At 42.3% G+C, this 20,709-nt stretch overlaps 1 protein-coding gene across 1 annotated transcript; it reads right to left on the reverse strand.

Annotated features, from left to right (window-relative positions):
- Nucleotides 1-3,727: 3,727 nt before the first annotated feature.
- Nucleotides 3,728-7,909, reverse strand: LOC111694059. Its single transcript, XM_023460748.1, has 2 exons — nt 7,768-7,909; nt 3,728-7,284 (listed from the first exon to the last, which is right to left on the reverse strand). Exons 1-2 carry the CDS (start codon nt 7,907-7,909, stop codon nt 3,728-3,730), a joined length of 3,699 nt encoding a protein of 1,232 aa, XP_023316516.1.
- Nucleotides 7,910-20,709: the final 12,800 nt, after the last annotated feature.

Consider the following 20,709-nt stretch of genomic DNA (forward strand, 5'->3'; position numbering starts at 1 on the left):
ATAGCATCACACCCGGCTTGATCGAGTTACTTTTCAAAAGAGACCCTATTGGTACATATGTCTCTGACACTGACTTGGGTAATTTTCGTAATATTTTACAGTACACGAGTGCTCACAGAGTAAAAAATGATCCCAACGCTCGTGTAAAAGCATGGAATCAGCCGAAGTATACAAAATACATTCATCCATTGTTTAATGTAAAAATTGGAGGAGGAGTACTCGCCGAGAAATCATTGGCCGGGTTGCGGGGCAATTTTAAAGTAGCATATTTAAAGCCTAAAAAATACTATCGCTATTGGAATGATCCCAACGAGCTGTGTGAGAGATTGAAATTATTGCTGGGAGAAAAGAACGCCGGCAATAGCTCGCACGACAATGAAATTAATTCGATTATCGAAGAATTACGCGAAGAAGGGTATATAAGGTGATTGTTTCACGAGAGATTAGACAGTATCAAAATGAAGTTTGACGTGTTTGGATTACCAATTGCCAATCCCTCCTCCTCCTCATTCACGGACGAGGAAAAAAATAGACTCGAAATTTTACAGCCGAAAGGTAAACCACGCCCACCTCAGCCAACATACGATCCATACCATCGCATGAATATGGATAGGCTCAAATCGACTCTTGTTTCGATCGAAAAAATTGATGTCGACGACGACGGTCATTACGATGCACACAACAAACGCATCACGAATATAGCACCTGCTGTCGAGAAATCAGACGCGATCGATCTGTCGACTCTGCGAAGCAATATTAAATCATCTCATCTGGAAATTGAAAGGCTCGAGAAACAAATTAACGACAAAATCAATGCCATCGTGAAATTTGATAGAAACGGCAATTACGACATGATGTTTAAAAAACTGCAAAACGTCGCCGAGCCCGTCAACGATTCTGATGCGGTTGTGCTTAAAACTGTTCGCACGGTTGAGAAAAAGCTGATGGATTTAATAAATAAAATACCGCGCGGGCCCCCAGGCCGTGGCTACAAGACAACCGCAGATGGAAATTTCGATTTAATGGAGAAACGTCTGACTAACATGGCGCATCCGTTGGATGATTTCGATGCCGTCAATTTGTGGACTCTAAACTTTTATATTGCCGCTATTCGCGGTAAAGCACAGAGAAACATCGATGATGTGTATAATAAGCTACATCAGAGTATCATCGATTTGAGCAGAAATTTGAACCAAACGACGGACGGATTAAAAACCCAGATTGACGAGATCGAGAAAAAACGCGTAAATCTCGATAAATTACTCGAGCGTCAAATTAATGAGAGACAACAGGCAATTCGCAATCCAGAAATTCATATTCTGAATAGGGACTAATCATATAAAGCTAGTTTTGAGCCTGTAAAATCATCAGTGTTGCACGAAGTGTGATAGGTGAAGCATCGAGTGAGAAAATGAGCTCTGAAAGCGTGTGTGTGTCCGAAGATACGTGTGGTCATTCTATGCAGCCGCACATTGGTAAAGCAGAAGAGTCTCCATCGTATCTCGAAGTCAAAGACAGCGATGATGCCAATACAGTTTTGAAAAAATTGAACGATTTGAGATTTGCTCAAGAAAAAAAATTTGACATTGATCGCGCACGACTGACGAATCTTGGGGATGCCGTCGAAGATACCGATGTTGTTAATCTTCAAGTACTGACTGCGTCAATTTCATCAATTTTCATAAAAGTGAATAAATTTATGAAAGAAATTTTCATGAAAATTTCTACATTTCTAAAGAAAACAGAGAAGGGTGATATTAATTTTGAGAATAAAGTAATAACAAACATCGGCGATGCACAACTCGAAAACGATGTAATCAATTTGCAACTCTTCAATGATTACATATGCAATGTCGAAAAGATTATCAACTCGACTGAACCAGGCCCTCGGGGCGTTGGACACGATTTAGCAGATGACAAGTATAGCTACGATTTGCACGAGAAGCGTCTCATTAATGTCGAAAATCCTATAAATGACTATGATTTGACAAATTATACCACTCTTCGCTCGGAGGCACAGAGGGCAATCGACACAATCACGGAAGGACACGACGGCATTAAAAAAACAATCGATATCGAACTCCGGTCTCTCAGAGAAAAACTTTTATCTGTGGCATCTGATTTGAAGGTACGAGTGGCCGTGGTTAAAGAGCGCTATGATCATCTGCTTTCGATATCGCATGCCCCACCAGATGCTCGCTCGTTTCCAAAAATACAACAGTACACATACAAAGACGGAAAAAAATATTACTTGCACAAAATCGAGGGAACGTATCTTAATCCAGAGTATCATTATTTGGAAGACAAGCAACAATGAGCGAGCGAGAAAAGATCGTTAAAGAACTCCATAGGCCCGCGCGACGCAATTACAAAAGGTGGAGCTATAAAATGATTGGAATAGATGATACCTGGCAGGCAGACCTCGTCGAGATGATACCCTATTCCTCGACAAACAAGGGCTTCAAGTATATACTTACAATAATTGATTGTTTTTCAAAATTTGCCTGGGCTATCCCTCTGAAAAGCAAAAGAGGCGAGGATGTGACAGCAGCCTTTTCTTCAATTCTCACCGATGAAAAATATCCAAAAAATTTACACACGGATCAGGGCAAAGAGTTCTACAATTCACATTTCGCGCGATTAATGAAAAAGTTCAAAATCAACCACTATTCGACATTTAGTAATTTAAAAGCTTCCATCTGTGAGAGATTCAATCGGACGCTGAAAGAAAAAATGTGGCAACGTTTCACACTTAATGGCAACAACAAGTGGCTCGATATTCTAGACGATCTGGTAGCGACATATAACGACTCGATCCACCGCACAATTAATATGAAACCCAAAGATGTGAATAGCCATAACGAGGAAGAACTTGAACGTCGCTACGCGCTCTTGGATAGTAAAAAAAAAAACAAGGTGTTCAAAGCAAAATACAAAGTCGGTGATAAAGTGCGTGTTAGTCGTGTAAAGCAGCTATTTGAGAAATCATATACTCCTAATTGGTCTACCGAGATATTTACAATTCAAGAAGTCATGAAAACTTATCCGCCCACGTACCGTTTAAAAGATCAAGATTGTAAGCCGATATCTGGTATTTTTTACGAACAAGAAATTTATAAGACGAATCATCCAGATGTATATTTGATTGAAAAAATTGTCAAAAAGAAGGGAGATCGATTTTTTGTTAAATGGTTGGGATTTGGTAATGAACACAATAGTTGGATAAATAAAGATGATTATAAATAAATAAAAAAAAACTGTTGTTGTTGTTGTTTCATTTAAATCACATATTCATATTGTAATAAACTTGTTGATTATTTACAGAGAGAGATTGTACAATAGTATCATTCGTTAATTTTGAAATTTATCACACCAGCACCTATGTGTTTACAAATTAATTTTTTTACACTCGCTGCTTCGTTCATTTTTACAAATAAATCATTATTCTGCATCAAGGCAACACCCATTTTATTGCTCAAATAGACACTCACACACTCGCCATTCAGATAGCACACTTCTGCGACTATTTTAGACCCATAGCGATGAGTCTTTACAATTTTTATCGCAGTTACAACAAATTCACGATTTTCCACCGTGTCCGCAATTTTCATGACTACTGGGTATGCGTTCAATGCTATTCTGTTTAGTTGCTCGAGATCCATTTTTTTTTGGCTAGGACGGCTGTTGGTTGATGGTTATTGCACGAGTATTGATCGAAGAGTGACACTCAAACGATACGACTTTTCTTCGATGGAGAAGGAAGATAGTCACCCTCACTCTCAGCACTCCCACTCTTATCACTCTCACCACTCACACTCTCAGCACTCCCACTCTCATCGCTCTCATCATTCCCACTCTCATCACTCTCATTCTCATCAGCCCCATTCTCATCAACCCCTCTCTCATCCGTAATCAAGTAATGTCCCCATGGCATCGTATATACTTGTCCGGGTATAATGTAGCGCTTGTCGTCATGTGGGCTAAGTGCAATTTTAGTAATTTTTTCGGTTGTTAGTTTATGCTTTCTGCTGCGAAATCCATATTGTTCGCGCGAAATCATGCCGTTTTCAAACAGACATTGTTTGTAATGCTCACCTGTGATTGTTTTTTTCACCACATGTCTATTTACACCCTTTGCTTTTTTTAATTCGGCATCGGCTTTGGCATTCTGCTCGTATTTGCAATAATAGGCTTTTGCTCTCAATGCCACATACTCTAGGAAGATCGAACCTTTAAATTCGTCTTTGAGCAGTCCAATAACTTTGTTGTTTACTCGCGGCATGTTGAATTGGTTGGGGTTGGGATATTCCGAGGTGTCGAAATGTTGAATATTCTTCTTCATGATTTCATATATGTCGTCGTCGTAAATCGAATATATGAAACTGTCTGTGTCTGTATACAAAAGTTTCAAATTCTTCGGTGTACTCACCGCATTGCGCATGATGTCATAGTGAAAATTATACATGAGACGCTTTGATATGTCGAGTATACTGAGACCGACATATACCGGCTTGTCAAGGTATATGCTAGTGTTGCGCATCTGTATAGCCGCAAAGTCTTCATTAAAATACTCAATGCTATGAAAATTGGGTTGGGAGATGTAGTACGATGCGCCATATCTACGATCCCAATGATTTGTAAGGTGTATTTCCACCCTTTTTCTTTTATTTTCGATAAACTTTCCAAAGCAGGCATTGTTAAACAATTTGAATAGATTTCTGTCGAAGTCGTTGGTGCTTTCTTGACGTCTGCGCGTATTTAGATTGATATATTTCTTGAGCCAAGGTTTTTGATTAAAGTGAAGAATTTTGTGTACTTTTTCGAGAATTAAGCCATGGTCGAGCGCCTCTTTCAAAAGAGAGTAGTGTATGACATAGTTTTTCTTGTCGTGTAGAGTAGCCAAAAGTTTCTTAGATTTGCCTCCGGGTGGTGTTTTATGTTCCGGGCAAAAAGGCAAATCACTGTGGTCGTTGTGTATTTCTTTCGGATATTTCAAATCTACCTCGAGAATATATCCATCCTCACCTGTGGGCTCGAGGAAACGTTTAATGCTTTTGGAATTTGTTACATCGACTTCTTTCTCGTCAACCCAATAAAAGTCACCATATGGTAGAGGCTCACTCATCGCGTAGCCGTACAGATTATTCACATCGAAATACATCAAATAATTATCTATCTTGCTCGGATCGTAACCCTCTCGCATGTACTTACAGTTACTTTTTGCAAAGCGACTGCTGGCCTGTGTAAGCCCGCCCCTCAAACCACGCTCGATAAAAATGTACATATCGACGTCTGTTATTAACTCTAGCTTTATATCGGTATACTTGAGCATGGCCGACCAGGTAAAAGAGGGGGTTGAACAATAATACGCACTATCGAGCTCGTAATACTTGAGACAGCTATCACGAAAATTTTCAAAGACATCGGCTAGCAACAAAACGTCTGTTTTTAAATAAATGTCTGAATATTGACCGATATCTTTTACATCGAAGGTGCTCCATACTTTTTGAGCGTGTGTATAGTCTTCTTCGCTCACGCTCGAATCACTTAGAGAACTATAAAATGATTTTATCGGCGGTAGGCTGGTTTCGGAGAGCTTGGAGAGATCTGTGATGTATTCGTATGGGAATATCCCCTTGCTCGTCAATAAATTGATGTCTTCCGAGTTGTAGTTATCGTCTGTTGTGAAAACTTTTTGAACGATTGGCTTCTCGGTCAGTCTGGATGAAACTGTGTCGAGGGAGGCGAGTAAAAACTTGAGCGAATCTATAAACCTATAGCTTATAATACTATCATGAATATACTTGGAGAATGTAATATAGCGCTCCTTATTGGCGCCCAGTACTTTAACACCGCCCTTGATTAGCGCATTGAGCTCTTGAATGAAAATGTGCGCATCGTAGTTTGACAGATTATGAAAAACTACTGGAATACAGCGAGAGTCTACATATTGCAAATTGCACTTGTTGTGACTCGCACCCCTATACAACCCCGAAAAGTGATCGTGGTCCCGCACAGGGTAGTTTGTTTCATGATGTCGATTCATGAATTTGTTGCAGATGCAGCAAATCGTCGCCTTTTCAAATTCTTCTTGCTGTTTTTCTGTAATAATCATTTTTTTGGGTGTCTTGTAGATCTTCTCGAGTCGATCAGCGATCGATGAAAGTTCATGCACGAACCATGTGGCAGGCGACATTTGATCTTCGTGAGTCATACGATACGATCTATAGACCGACTGACTTTCATCGAAGCTACATTTTAGATAGTAGCCGATTGAAAATGCCTCATGTCTGTGTGTTATGTTGCTTGAATCAGTAGACGGTTTTAATACTGTTTCAAAATCAGCATAAAGTACATAAGGTATTTTAAGTTTATGTTTATAATTTTTAAAACATAAAATATCTTCATTGTTTTTTGTATCCGGCATTTTTACCCTCGTAAAGCCATTCATTTTATTGCAATGTGGTATGTGTTCCTCCAGCTTTTCCTTGCTGCGAAAGCGAGTATAGCATCCGCTGCACAGATTAATTTTATGACCATTTCTACTTATTTGTGAATTCAATAATGCTTCCATAGATGTTATCAAAACGTAATGGGCCTTAATTTCATCCGCGTGCGCCACCGACTGATCTTCGAGATAATTTAGTTTAGCTGTTTCGACATCATTCATTCCCTCGTCTTTATAATAATTTTGCAAATATAGCAAATCTATGAGCTTTATATTTTTATCATGCAAGTAGTCTTTTTTTGATTGTCGACACGGGTTTACAATATATTTATCATTTTTTAATCTCAGCTTGTGGAGATTTATCGCTATGGTAGGGTTTAATCTTTCAAATTCATCGATATCGCATACTTTGATTGGGAATTCGAGACCCCCAAAGTTAAGCTCGTTTACATGAGGTAAGTAATTTTGGACTCTACAGCGGTTTGGTTTGTCTTTATGCAATGCCGCGAGAATACTCCACATGAAGCATTTATTGTCATCATTTTTAACATTTACAGTTGCGCCCTTATTAGATATTGATTTTGGTAAAGGAATAAAAGACGCGCCCTTAAAAGGCTCATAATTGAGCATAACGACGGTTAATTTGATGATTCTATTTACCGTCCAGCCGCTGCCGTTTTCACAAAATGAATCGATGCGTTTATCTATATAAGCTTTAACGTGCTCCTCATACCACTCGCTCAAATTTGTCGTCTCAAAAATAATCATCGCATTGGTATGAAGCCACTTTGTAATAAGTTTCTCATCGCCTATGCGAGGCGACTGAAACTCTATCTCTAAAATGCAATAACATTTTATTGGCTGTATAGCCACCCTTTCTTCTACTTTTTCTTTAAAAATAGGAAAACAATCGCTAGTGAAAACTCTTACATCCACATGGGTGTTGTTTGCGATTTCACCCATTCTTATAGCCGCTCTGAACATTCGTTCAGTATCTCTCCATACGAGATTATTATTGGCGTTATGTTCACCGATACCTTCGTTGTCGTTGTGCTCTTCCTCCTCGTCCTCTTCCTCCTCCTCGTCCTCTTCCTCCTCGTCCTCTTCCTCCTCGTCCTCTTCCTCCTCGTCCTCTTCCTCCTCGTCCTCTTCCTCCTCCTCCTCCTGCTCGCCGTTGTTGATGATTCCACCGCCAACTTGTTCATGTAGGGGCTCATCCAAAGCCGCATATTGCAAAATAAGCAATCTTCGCTGCAGTTTTCTCTGTAGCGCTTGAATGTCCATGCGCAATGACAAACGGCGCATTAAATTCCTCCTACCTGGGAAGAATTGCGCTATGCCGATGATGCTTGAATTGCATCGTTCTTGCAATTGTTCCACCTCTTCTCTGTTGAGATTGCCAATGTTGGGAATTGCTTTCAAATTCGCAATGATCTGAATTATTTCACCGGCACTCGCCATATTTTACACTCACTCACTTTTTTTTTTTTTTTAACGTATACTTTGTTTTTAACCCTTTGACACTTGTAATGTGATAAAATCGAGAGTAAGTTGCAAGAGCACAAGTACGAGAGTATGTTACAAGAGCACAAGTACGAGAGTAAGTAGCAGTGTGGAAAGTCAAAAATAGACTGAATGATCTTGATTGAATTTTTCTCTACACTTGTAAAACCGCTTGTCTATCATGCTATGTAGATGGGCTGTGTCTAAGATGTCGCATAGAAATTAGATTTAATTGCTATTAGACATCAATGATTGGATCAGTGCAATGCTTAGATCTAATAGCACTCGGGATGGAGATGGTGATAGGCGGGCTTGTGTGCTAGTCTTTGAGAAAGATAGACAGAGAGAGAGATAATGTTTAAAATTACTTTCACCTGTTTGAGGAGAAGGAAAAGGCTAAAAAGAAGCCGAATGATCTTAATTAAATTAGTATCAGACACCAATGATTGGCTCATTAAAATCAGTGCAATGCTTAGATCTCATGACACTTGGGATGGAGATGGTGGTAGGCGGACTTGTGTGCTAGTCTTTGAGAAAGATAGACAGAGAGAGAGAGATAATGTTTAAAATTATTTTCACTCGTTTGAGGAGAAGGAAAAAAATCTCGCGAGAAAAAAAAACTTTTTGAGGTCCTTATTTAGCTACGAGAGTCTATTCGATACAGATCGAAATAATTTCAAATAATGGCTGATTCTTCGGTGATTATTGAGTTTAGTGATAGTGAGTTGGATAAAGCGATACAAGAAATAGCGCCAAATGGTATATCTCCTATGAGTGAGAGCAAATTTCCTGGAGACATATTTGCAGGAATTGATAGTTGGTTGTGTACCCCGAGTCAGCCATCGCCTATGTGTGCAGTGAGTGTTGATAATGAGAGCGTGATAAGCGACGCGTCGACAATTTTTGCGGCAAGTAGTGAAGTTAGTGACACCGTGCCTTCGTACGAGGATTTTTGTGCGAATTTTTTTATGACAATTTTGGCGGCAAATGGTCAAGTTAATGGCAGCGTGCCTTCGTACGAAGATTTTTGTGCGAATTTTTTTATACATCAGCGGTCTAGTTCTCCTTCTTTTGGACCGGAAAATCAGCTCGGAGAGTATGATTTTGACTCGTCCATACGTACATCGGCCTCTGAAGAAACAATGGATCACGAGATGATCGAGCAGCTCGAGCCGATGGAGGATTCGTGGGCGATAAATGAAGATAATCATATCACCCATCTTGATAAAGACTGGTATGTTTTTTTTTTTTTTTTTTTTTTTTTTCATTTCAAAAGTTTTAAGATTATTAAAAGTGTAAACTTTTTTTCATTATAGCTCACTATGCTCGGACATGGATATTGGAAGCGAAGATACATGGTCAGTGGAGGAGGAGAGCGATAGTGATTGCACTTTTGTCACAGACTCTGAAGAAAATGTTGCATCGGAGTCTGAAGAGGTTGTCTCTCAAAAATCATGGGAGATAAATACAGAATGGAAAAAGTATTTTGTGTAAAAAAAAAATTATAATTCATAGACAGATACAATTAATAAAATTATATTAATAGCACAAAAAAATGTTGTCATTATCTCCTCATAATTAGACACCATGCCTCATGATGTGGCTACAAGGTAGATGAACATACGACGATTGCTCTGTGGGACATCTCCCGTGCATACATATAGCCGCACTTTCACGCATGCTACGCGTATACTTATTATGCTTACTACTATACCAACGGGTTCGAGCTCACAGCGCGCGCGAGCGCGCGCGCATACATACACGCACACACACATAGCATGAGTGCTACGCACTCACGCTCATTTCATACGCATAGGTGAGTGCACGCGCCGCCATACCGGCGCGTTCGAGCTCACACGGGGGGCCTGCGAGCGCGCGCACAATGCCTTCGCGCTATGCGCTCACGCATACATACACGCACACACACGTATGCTATATGCAGCCGCGTTATGGGGTAAACAATAAGTATGTGCAATCATACAACAATCAAGCATTAATTTTATATACCCTCTCAGGGATCGAGGGTATATGAAAATTAACACTTGATTGTTGCTAGTTTTCATATGCCCTCCCTTCAGGGGGGGGGGGGCCTACACGACTCGGAGGGGCGAGGGAGGGGAGCTGTTTTCATACTGGCATAGATCTACTACTGCTGGGGTAAAGCAACATTCGCGTAATCGTAATTTCATAGCTCTGTAACGGCTTCGCATGTACACAAGGGTATGTAAGACAGTGTGCAGAGCGAGTCGCGCGATACTTCGACGAGAGTCGCTCGTTTCACTGCTGCTCTATCTATCCGTAGTATGTACACACAAGTGGTATATTTAATATACATTATAAGCTTCGGTAATAATAATGCCGTATCAGCATCAGCAGGGGTGATGGTGGTGATGGTGGAGCTGCGCGGCGCAACGCCAAGACGTCTTCGTCTGGCATTAATACTCGTGCGCTGCTCGTTTAATCCTCGACTAATTACATTCCTCGTATACATATCGTCGGTAATAAGTATTTATGCGTCTTACGTTGGGACGCAAAACACATAATGTATACGTTGTGCGCCAAGCTAGAGAGAGCGAGAGAGACTAGCAGCAGCCCCTTTTAGCCAGAGAGCTATTATACATCCGCACCTTTTGTGTGCTCCGTAGCATAATACTATATGTATAAATGCGCGCGAGCGGGCTCTAATCAATTTAACAACGAGAGGGTGAGGGAGCATGTGCGCACATGTACCTTTCATCCGTTCATCTTTCTCTCTCTCTGGAGTCTAAAACTCTCTGCTCTCCTCCTACCCTGCCGCGCATTCGCTTGATCTCATCGCGTCGACGTCGTCGCTTCCATATTATATAGCGTCGCGCGAGGCTGCCTACTGCTGCTGCTACTCGTCACTAAATTCTCTTTGACGCGTGTACGGCTAAACCCGACGTGTACACATGCGGACGCATCAAAACCTACCATCTCTCGCGCGAGTCTTTTTTTTTTTTTATATTTTTGCCCTCCTTGTGTTCTTTACCTACGAGCTTACCGAGCTCTACCGATGTGTATGCGCCCCTATTATATACATTTTATATCAAGATTTTGCAGTATCGCGACGGTAGGACGTCCGCCCGCGTCCGTACTGCGCAATAATTGATTATGTACGTGCGTATAAACACAAAAGATGGGAGCTGCGCCCGGGGTGGAGGAAAGAAAGAGAACTCGGCAAGAAAGTATACTCGTGCTTTTTAGGCATTTCGCGTAAAAAGAAAAAAGAAAAAAGAAAGGTAAAAAAATGTTTTCACGCTTTTACTCGCACGCACTTTATATTCCGTTGCCTTTTTTTCCCTCACTTTTGTTCCACGCGCCAGTCGTCGTCCTCTCGTTACTCGAGTGCGTCGAGTATTATACAATAAAATAGAAAACGAGCCCAGCTCAGGCCGGTATAGCACACGAGAGGAGGGGTGTTAACGAATGTTATCCTGCCTCCCTCGCACCGCTTGTTGGCTGTTTTTCCGCGGCTTAACAAGCCGAGATGAATAGCCTTACTGGGCCGTAGAGTTTGTTCTATGCTCTCTCCTCACTCCTCTGCCTCTTGTATATATGCGTCCGCGAATATAAATCAGAAGATATGCGCGCCGCGCCGAGCGGTATATAAGCGAGAGAGGCTGGTAGCATCGGCATCGCAGCAGCAGTAGCAACTGTTTATTTAAAGAGTTCCGCTATTTTGCCACTGGCATGGACCCAGCGTTGTGCAGTTCGTGCGTTTTCCAGCTCTCTGCGTATACTTATACATATATGCGCGGGGAATAAGTTGACCGAGTTTTCGCCGAGAGAATTAGTTAAAAGCAAAACGAAGAGGGGGGTACGCGGGACGGGGGTCTTTTATCTCTCTTAGACGGCACACACACGCGCGCCTATGTACATATATACGGGGTTGTGTTTGGACAACTCGGGCGCTAAACATTCTCTGCTGTGTTACACACTGTATTGTACTACTTGTCTGCTGCGCGCCGTTCAAGTTGTTCACGCGACGCGACGCGCAAGCTGCGCCGTGCTGTGTGTCGCGCGCGTCGAAAAAGTTTTCGGAGCTGCTCTCGTCTCTGGGCTAGGCGAAACGCGGAAATCATCTAATGAAACGTTAAAGCATAAATACACACACAGTCACACAGAGGAAAACAAAGTAAATGTAAGCACGGGAGAAATTAGCTCCGAGTTTTCGTTCGTGCCGTTTATAATAATATACGTGTACACAAGCGTCGCACATTTGTTGTATTTATCTTGGACGACGGGTTGACACACGCACACACGCACACTGATCTAACGAAAACTCGTCAGCGTTTAGACGATAATTGAAAGGCCCTGCCTAGAAAATTTTCTAATCGACCGAAACCGCAGCGGTGGCGACTTTTGACATTTGAAGCAGAGTTCTATGAGCCCGAGTACGAGAAAAGGAAAATAAAAAAAAATAACAACTCGGGCACACGTCGTCAACGGAAACGCGCCCCGGCCTTTGAATAGGTATTAAATGGGGAATATGCGCGCCGCCGTGCAGCCGTAATAAGCTTCTGTGCTAAGTGGCTCCTATCTGCTACGAAACGCGCGCCCATAGCTATCAAACAAAAGCCGGACTACTACTACTACTATATATAATAGAGCACAGAGACGATGATGAAAGTACAACTCTTGGTGCCCGATGCCCAGAGGCTATATATAAGGAAGACTCCCCTTTCGAGTACGTACGTACGTACAGTGTGACACGTGCAGAGCAGCTCGAGCTCTCTTTCTTATATATATCATACATATAAATCTCTCCTTTTTCGTCGAGAGATCCGTACCGTACAATGTTCACCCGCCGCCGCCGCCGTCGCTGCTGCTGCTGCTGCATACGACGTAAGACGAAGGTTAAAGGATCGTCGTCGTCAATTTTTATTATCAATCAATTTTGCGCTCGTATCCCTCTGGCAGTCGACGATTATGTTTGAAAAAAGGATCTTTGGCACTGCAGCAGCAGCAGCAGCAGCTTTGAAGAAGATATAATTCACGCCCGAGTCCGAGAGGCGCATTGGTCATTCGGAGCAAGCGAGCACAGAGCAGAGAGGCTTTTCGCGCTCGCGTATATAGAATACTACTACCACCGTATACACCATATAGAAGTAGTAGTGGGCGTCGGGTGTTGAGAGCAGAGAGTGATTCATGGGACGGTCGTATATATAAATCGAGTTTGCCTTTGCGCTCATGGATATATTTATGATTTTTCGACGTCGTCGTCGACGCACGAGTCTATACCAGAGACCCGGAAGGATCGACTTAACGAATTTTCACTCGAGAGAGAGATTCGCGATAAAGATTACGCGCTCGAGTCAGGAGAGGGATTACGCAAGATTTACGCTGCATTGGTCTGTAAAATTATTAGATATAAGATATACGTATTCGTACGTACGAAAATTGACGCATCTTTTTTTTTTGTCATCAAAAAGCAACCTTTAGCACGTGTTCGAACGATCAAAATATCATAATGTACAATGTAGCCGTGTCGCGCGCAATAATGTTTGTATTAAAAGCTGCCTCGCGTTGCAGAACTCCCAATGCGAAACATGCCGATCGCTCGCGTGCTTATGCGTGTTATAAATCCATTACACCGTACGCTGCGCGTTACACACGCAGCCACTATACTCCCGATGCTGCGAGCGCGTAAAAGCTGCTGCAGGGCCAAAAAAGACACACACCCGGAAGCGCGCCAAAGACGAGATACGTACATAAATATTTTAGGTCACACCTCGCGGCGATACTATACACACAGCTATATACACATTGATGCGAAAAACTTGCGTCCAATATATTCCAAAATAGAAAAGTTGCGATCGAGCGAAAAGTACAATACGTATATAGGCCGGTATATAGGGATCCGGCGTACTTATTTCCGCGAAGAGCGTATAACTAACCACCTAAGGGCGTTTCCGGCCTCGTTGCACATTTCGCGCATTTTTCCATCGTCGGCTCGTATATGGTGTATATACACGTAGTGGCGGCACTTGTGCCTATACACACACACGCGAGGCGCGTCTCCTTCGACTTCTTCTTCTTCTCTCTTCTTCCGTTCTGGGAATTAAATACACGACGTGTATTATAGGAGTCGACTTGGTCGTCGTCGTCGTCGTCGTCAAAAGCGCTTATTATAGACGCGGTATAGAGAGACGCGCGGGCGGGCGCTATATAACGCGCATCGAATATAATAAGCCGAGTATATTCAAATTGCAGTGCTTTTGAAAACTACGATGAATTCGTATTCGGCCTCGCCGCTGTGTGTGTATGGGGAGCTAGAGATTTAATGCGATTTCGAGCTCTTCGGGCTTTTCACGGAAGCAGAGAGAGGAAGAGAAGACCGTATCGGCCGTGGATACTCGTTAAAAGTTCAGCCGAGGACCACCAGGAGTGTAATATATATATGCCTATATATCCAATGGCTTATGTGGGTGCATATGGATGAAAAGGAGGTCAACCTCGGGCGCGTAGCAACGTGAAAATGACTCTATAGTATACTAGATAATATGGCCACATGGCCATTCGTTCGATTATTTGCTATTTGTCTCTCTTTTCTTATCTCGGTATTACTGCAATGCACAGCAGCAGCTCTTACGTATTAACATGTACGTATACTTATTATATACGTAAAACTCAAAAAAGTATATTATACAGCACAACCCTAATGCGCACACCAAAGCCTCGTTACGATGTTTTTCTTATTTCCTATCAACCTCGGCGCATATTCGCGAGAAATTTATGGAAAAAAAATTCCTTTCATCGACGACACAGAGAAAAGTTTTCTTCGCGGGCAACAATTTACATATATAGATATAGCCAACCCCCTGGAAAGTTTATAAGGTATTACGGGCACTTTTCTCGACACCAACATGTACTGAATGTATACGTGTGTGTAGGAGTGTCTGTGAGTGCGCGCTTATATAGAAGAGCAAATCAATGAGAGCTACAACGAAAACGTCCCCGGCCTCGCAATTCGCCAACTTTACAGTACTAATGCATACAGCAGCGGCAGCGGCGGCAGATAGCAATGCGGCGGTGCATTTTTCGCGTTCAACTTTTTTAACGATGCTTAAAAAATCTTCGGAAAAAAAGTTTTTCCCGGCGCTCCCGCTCGTTTTGTGCGAAAAGAAATTTTCCGTCAGCTATTTCAAGAATTTCGAATGTCCGACAAAAAGAGAAAAAAAATATTTTTCTCCCTCCGTTGAAAAGTATCGAAGAATTAAAAAAAAGAAAAAAAAAGAAATATGAACATTGCATCGATCGTAAATTATTTCTTCGTTTTGTTATCGCAAAATCACGTTGTAGACGAGAGAGCTAGAGAGAGAGATAAGACCACTCGATGTTGTCGAGATTAAACGAGAAAATTAATATAAATTAGTCAGACGGGTTGCACAATGAGGCACTAGCACACGTGTTGTGCGCTGTGCGCGCTTACACGCAGTACATAAACAAAGTCTTTCATTCGTTTATAATACGAGAAGTCGAAGAAAGAGAGAGATAGAAAAAGAAATCACCGCGAGATCTATAAATGCAATTATCCGCACGTCGCGGATGGGATTTATAGACAATATTCGCGCTCGATTGAATGCATTTTCATTTATAAGCATAATAAGACGAATGAAAAAAAAACCAAAGAAAAAAACTAGAGAAGAGAAAGAGATGCTTCCGTGTGAATGAAAAGTTTATTGGATGCTTATACAAGTGCTATATATTATACATCCATCGAGGATTAGAATTGATGGATTTATATATTGGCTCGTTTTTCATCGGGCCCCAAATACCGCGTATGAGTGTAAGTGTGCGCGTTACGATCGCACTACATTTATAATATAAGTATGCGCTGCCTCGTTCCTGATCGTTTTTCATTATGTACTTGACTTGTATATGACGTACTACTTGTGAGCCGATGCTGCTGCTGCTGCTGCTTCTTCCCTTTTTGTTGTGTATTTTTTTTCTCTTTTTCACACGATGTGTATAATAATAAACACACCTTCTCGCGCGCCCAAGTCGGATGATTAATAATCGCTGCCGCGGTGTATATAACTCGCGCAGATTGTCGAGCTCGGTCAAAAAGTAAAAGAAAAAAAAAAGAAACAGAAAACGAGGCAAAGACTCATTACGACGTTGTAAATGACCGTCGGCGCGTCAAATTAAAGCGCGTATAACATTAATTTAAAAGTATGTGTATACCGAAAAAATAAAGTGAGAGAGAGAGAGGAAGCAATGTGTCTCGAAAACCGGCGCGCGCGGATTTGATTCGCTCGAAAAAATCTGAGCTAAAACTTGAAAAGCCGCTGCTGCACAAAGTCAAAGTGTTTTTGGGCTACATAAAAAAAAGAAAATAAATAAAAAAACCCGCAACGAACCGCTCGTTTTTACATATTATACACGTGTAAACGAAACATTTACGCGGGAGACTCGGGCGCAAAAGCGAACATAGTTAGACGCCCGTACTTTTACGAGCCGTTAAATCGGGCGAGTCGAGGTGGTGTATATACACGCGCAGCAATTAGCACCGACACGCGCGGGTGCAGCAGCAGCAGCAACGGTGCGCGGGTGAGAGGCCGACCTACAAAGGGAATGCAGGTGAAACCGAGCTGTAGTATACGGCCGTTTCGAATATATATATACACATAAAATCTCGTGTACATATATTAATGCTCATATATATATCGTTATAAAATCGAGTCCTGGATCGCACGCGTGTATTTTTTTTTTCTTCTTTCATCCGCTTTCAATGATTTTTTTCTGCCTCGAGAAACAACTGGGTGACTCTTTTTGCCGGCGCGCGCGCTGCTCTAAACGCGGCAGAATTTAATTAACGACGATCGTTGCGAATTCCGCGCGCGCGCGCGCAGCTCGTGGAAAAAAAATCTCTCGATTGAAATATATGTGTTTATACTTGGCAGCTGAATGGGGAGGGAAAAAGGTAAATTCGCTCGGCACGACTTTCTTTTTGAGGCACTATACGTATCTTCGATGAATGCGGCGCGGGGAATACAGACGTACGAGACGTTTTCTCGCGCGTACTGCGCGTACTGCTTCTTTTTGCTCCTTTTTGCGTTGCCGCGCGCGGTGCACCCGAAGCGCCAGGCACTGGGTCGATCATCAAGTAGGTTAATCCTAGATTTTAGCATTGAATGCGACTCACCTGGAACAGAGAAAAGAGACGAAAAAAATATTAGTAAGTTTGTTGAGTGCACATCTGTACATGGTGACTGTGTATTGGCGTGCATATAGAACGCGCACGAGTTTTCAAGCTTTTATCATTTTTCTTATATAGATCGGGATGAAAAGCATTCGAAAAATGAAAAATATTGCGTACGTCTGTCAACGTCGATTGCTCATTACATCGAATCTCGGCTCTGTCGTCGAGAGAGATATAGAGCGAGAGAGAGAGAGAGAGAAAAAAACACAAAATAATCATCTTATCGTGGCCGACTATTCGTTGGCAATAGTATACGTTCGCGTATCACATTTAATCACATCGTAATAAGCATTAATCCTCTTAGGGATCTCGAGTGCGGCATTAGAGAGGCACATCGAAAAGTCGAAATGAGAATATACAATGGGCTCTCGGCGCGTACATTCGATATCTTCATAAGATATTATAAGTATATATTTAATAAAGTTGAGTAACTATCCGCTGCTCTTACCTAATCGCGCACGTACACGACGTATATACACGAAATCGGTGTATCGCAATACGGGGCTCGACTAAATCATCTTCGAGATTGAATAGCTTCAATCAATATCTATGTACGTAATTTTATTGCGAATCAAATAAAATATTACACAGTAAAGCAGCGGCAGCAGCGCCGCACGGCTATCGCGTCCAAGGTGATTCCTACATGTAAAAATCCAGTTTTCAGTTGCGACAGAGCGGAAAATTTAATACGCTCGTGTGTCGCGAGAACGAGAGACGGAGACAGAGCAAAAGTGAGCGTGCAATTGTACAGCGCGTATTTATATACGTAAGGGCGCGGTACGGGGACTTCCTTTGTTAAAAACTGGATACAACGTATCACGGCGTTGAATAATTTTAATTAAATTATACTACGAGCTAAGAGAGATAAAGGGAAAGAGAGAGAGAGAGGCACATTTTCGTTTTTCCGTAAACAGCGCATTAGAGACGCGAAAAAGTGGTGTGTTTTAGAGAGAGAGAGAGAGAGAGAGAGAGAGAGAGAGACAGAAAAAGAGCCACAAGCTCGTAGTACACACTCGTAGAGTCAAGGGCATGTGTTTTGTACGCGCGCGGAGCCATCGACGTGTATTATATACATACGACAAGTACCTCTACCCCCGCCAAGAGAGAACGAAGGAAAGAGAGAGAATAAACGATGAGGTGATTAGGGATACTTGTCTCTGCTTTTTTGCGTATTACACTGTGGCACTTTTCCGCGCGTTTCAGCAACATAAACGCAGTATGTATATGCTACGCAGTGGTTTCTAGTGGTCTGTGCTCGCTTCTCGCTCGTCGCGTATACATAAAAAGTGCCCGGAAGAATCCGCGCAGTTACATAGGAGAAGCAGCAGCAGCAGCTTTTAAAAAGCTCTCTCTCTCAGCCAGCCACTCGCAGTGTCGCGAGTACAGACTTTTACAAGAATTCCCTATCTCGCTAAATTGTCTTTCTCGCTCTGTCGCTCTCAGGGTGCCGTGCGCGTATTAAAATACACGCGATAATAATAATATATTCGCCAATAGCGAACAGTCGCGCGTCGGAAAATCCCTGCCGGCTGCTAGTTGCATAAATTTATTAATGTAACAACTCCCCCGATGCGTTTTTTTTATAGATTATCATTGTGAGGTATCGGCGTCGTTAATAAAAATATGTATATATCGAGAGCACTTTGCGCAACCGAATCATTCAAATATGTGCGCGTGTGCGACGTGTAATGCCCGACGACGACGACGACGACGACGACGATCAACTTTTCTTCTTTTTACTTTTTTTCTTGTACTTTTCATATGTCTATACCGACGTCGAGAAAACTCGTATATTCGTCGAATGCGCGATGAAAAATATTCAGCAAATATATATAATATCGATAACTGGAACGCCGCGTTATTATACTTATCATATACGCCCGCCGCGTGTCTCGCGCATTGAATTTCCATCGATCCATCAACGTACGTATACGGCTGGAATAAACTTGTCAAACGTAAATATTATACAGTTTGTAATCGATCGCACGCGCGTGCGCATAACTCTTTTTTTTTCTTTTTTTTTTTATCATCGTCGTCGTCGTCGTCGTTCAATTTTGAAGTACAATATCGTAATAAGCACCTGCTGGTCCTCTCCCTCTTTCTCTCTCTCTTTCGAGTCCTGACGGAACAAAAAAAAACCCGTTCTCGAATCCAGACGAAATCGCTTTTATTACGTTGCAAACACTCGAGCGAGTTGCTCGTGATATTTACCCGTGACCCAGTGTCTGTGTGAGTAGTCGGTATTAAAGTTTAGCGATCGAGCGTGGCTCATATATCGGTCGCCATGTACACACACACAATAGGCCTTATCTTAACCATTACAAAATGCGAAGCTTTCGTCGCTGGTATATATAGGTACCGTATACTACAACTGCGATCGCTCGCAAACAATCCCAAGAACCCTTCGGTCTCGAATTTATCCGTTCAATCATCCTCGTCGTTTACTACGTCGGAGCTGTCCTATATATTGTACGCCTGTCGTCGTCGTCGTCGTCGTCGGCAATGAAACCCATAGACGAACTATTGTCCCATTTATACGCACGCGTGTTCGTAGCAACCCCCTATATACGTATATCGCAGAGAGTAGGTCAGAAGCCTTGAACAGTATTCGAACTACAACAGCAACAAAAAAGAGAGCTCGTATCTAGATACAGAAACCTATATAAAATATATTGCGGAGGTATATATATAGACGAGACTTCGATGAGAGAGAAGAAGAAGCCCTCTTGTTATAGGCTCGGTCTGCGAGCACCGAAAATTGTGCGCCCGATCGAAAGGGAATATCTACATTGCGGCGGCGGCGCCCGCAACGATCGAACTCGCAGTGGAGCATTACCGATACGCGATACATATGTAAGCAGTGCCGCAGAAAAGAGAAATAACTGTCGAAAAAGAGACAAAGATAAAATCGAGCCTGTGTGTGTGTGTGTGTATTTGCGTGCACCAGGTGCAGAGTTTGGGTTATTAAATTACGTATTATATGTTAGGTCCTCGTCCGTGTCCTCGACGCGCGCAAGTTGCTACTCCATAGCTCTCGTTGTTTTTTATTATAAAATACGCGCGCCCGCGCGAGCTTAGTACATAATACGTATATAGCCCCGCGCCAACACCATACAACGTGTGTACATCGTATAATCTTTTCTCACGCTTGTTAAAAGACTTCTTAGAGGGTATATGCGCGCGCGTGTGTGTGTATACGTGTTTAAAAGTAACCCTCGTTGTTTATATCGCGGCTGCGCCGGGTAGTGCTGTATACCATGCGGCGCGTGAGTATGGCCACTCTAAAACCATTGTTTTTACGAGATGCTGTTGCTGCTTCTTCTTCGAGCATGTATATATGCGAGTATCGTATACTCTCGTGACGCGTCCCATACATATATAGATATACGAGGGCTGCGCTCCAAGTGTATAATATATGGAAAATTGATGGAATAAACGCTTTACGACCCTGTTTTTCTAGCCTCGAGAGTCTCTTCTCGCTCTCCGCTTCGTCTTCGGGGAATTTCGATATGCAAAACTTTCCAATATTTTT

This window comes from Trichogramma pretiosum, unplaced genomic scaffold (genome assembly GCF_000599845.2).
Source record: "Trichogramma pretiosum strain Unisexual culture from Peru unplaced genomic scaffold, Tpre_2.0 scaffold38, whole genome shotgun sequence".
In the NCBI taxonomy this organism is placed as follows: Eukaryota; Metazoa; Arthropoda; class Insecta; order Hymenoptera; family Trichogrammatidae; genus Trichogramma; species Trichogramma pretiosum.

Coding starts and splice junctions, on each gene's coding strand:
- LOC111694059 (XM_023460748.1), bottom strand. CDS start 7,909: ATGGCGAGTGCCGGTGAAATAATTCAGATCATTGCGAATTTGAAAGCA. Junction 7,285..7,767: donor CATAGCGCAATTCTTCCCAG/GTAGGAGGAATT, acceptor ATTGCATTTTAG/AGATAGAGTTTCAGTCGCCT.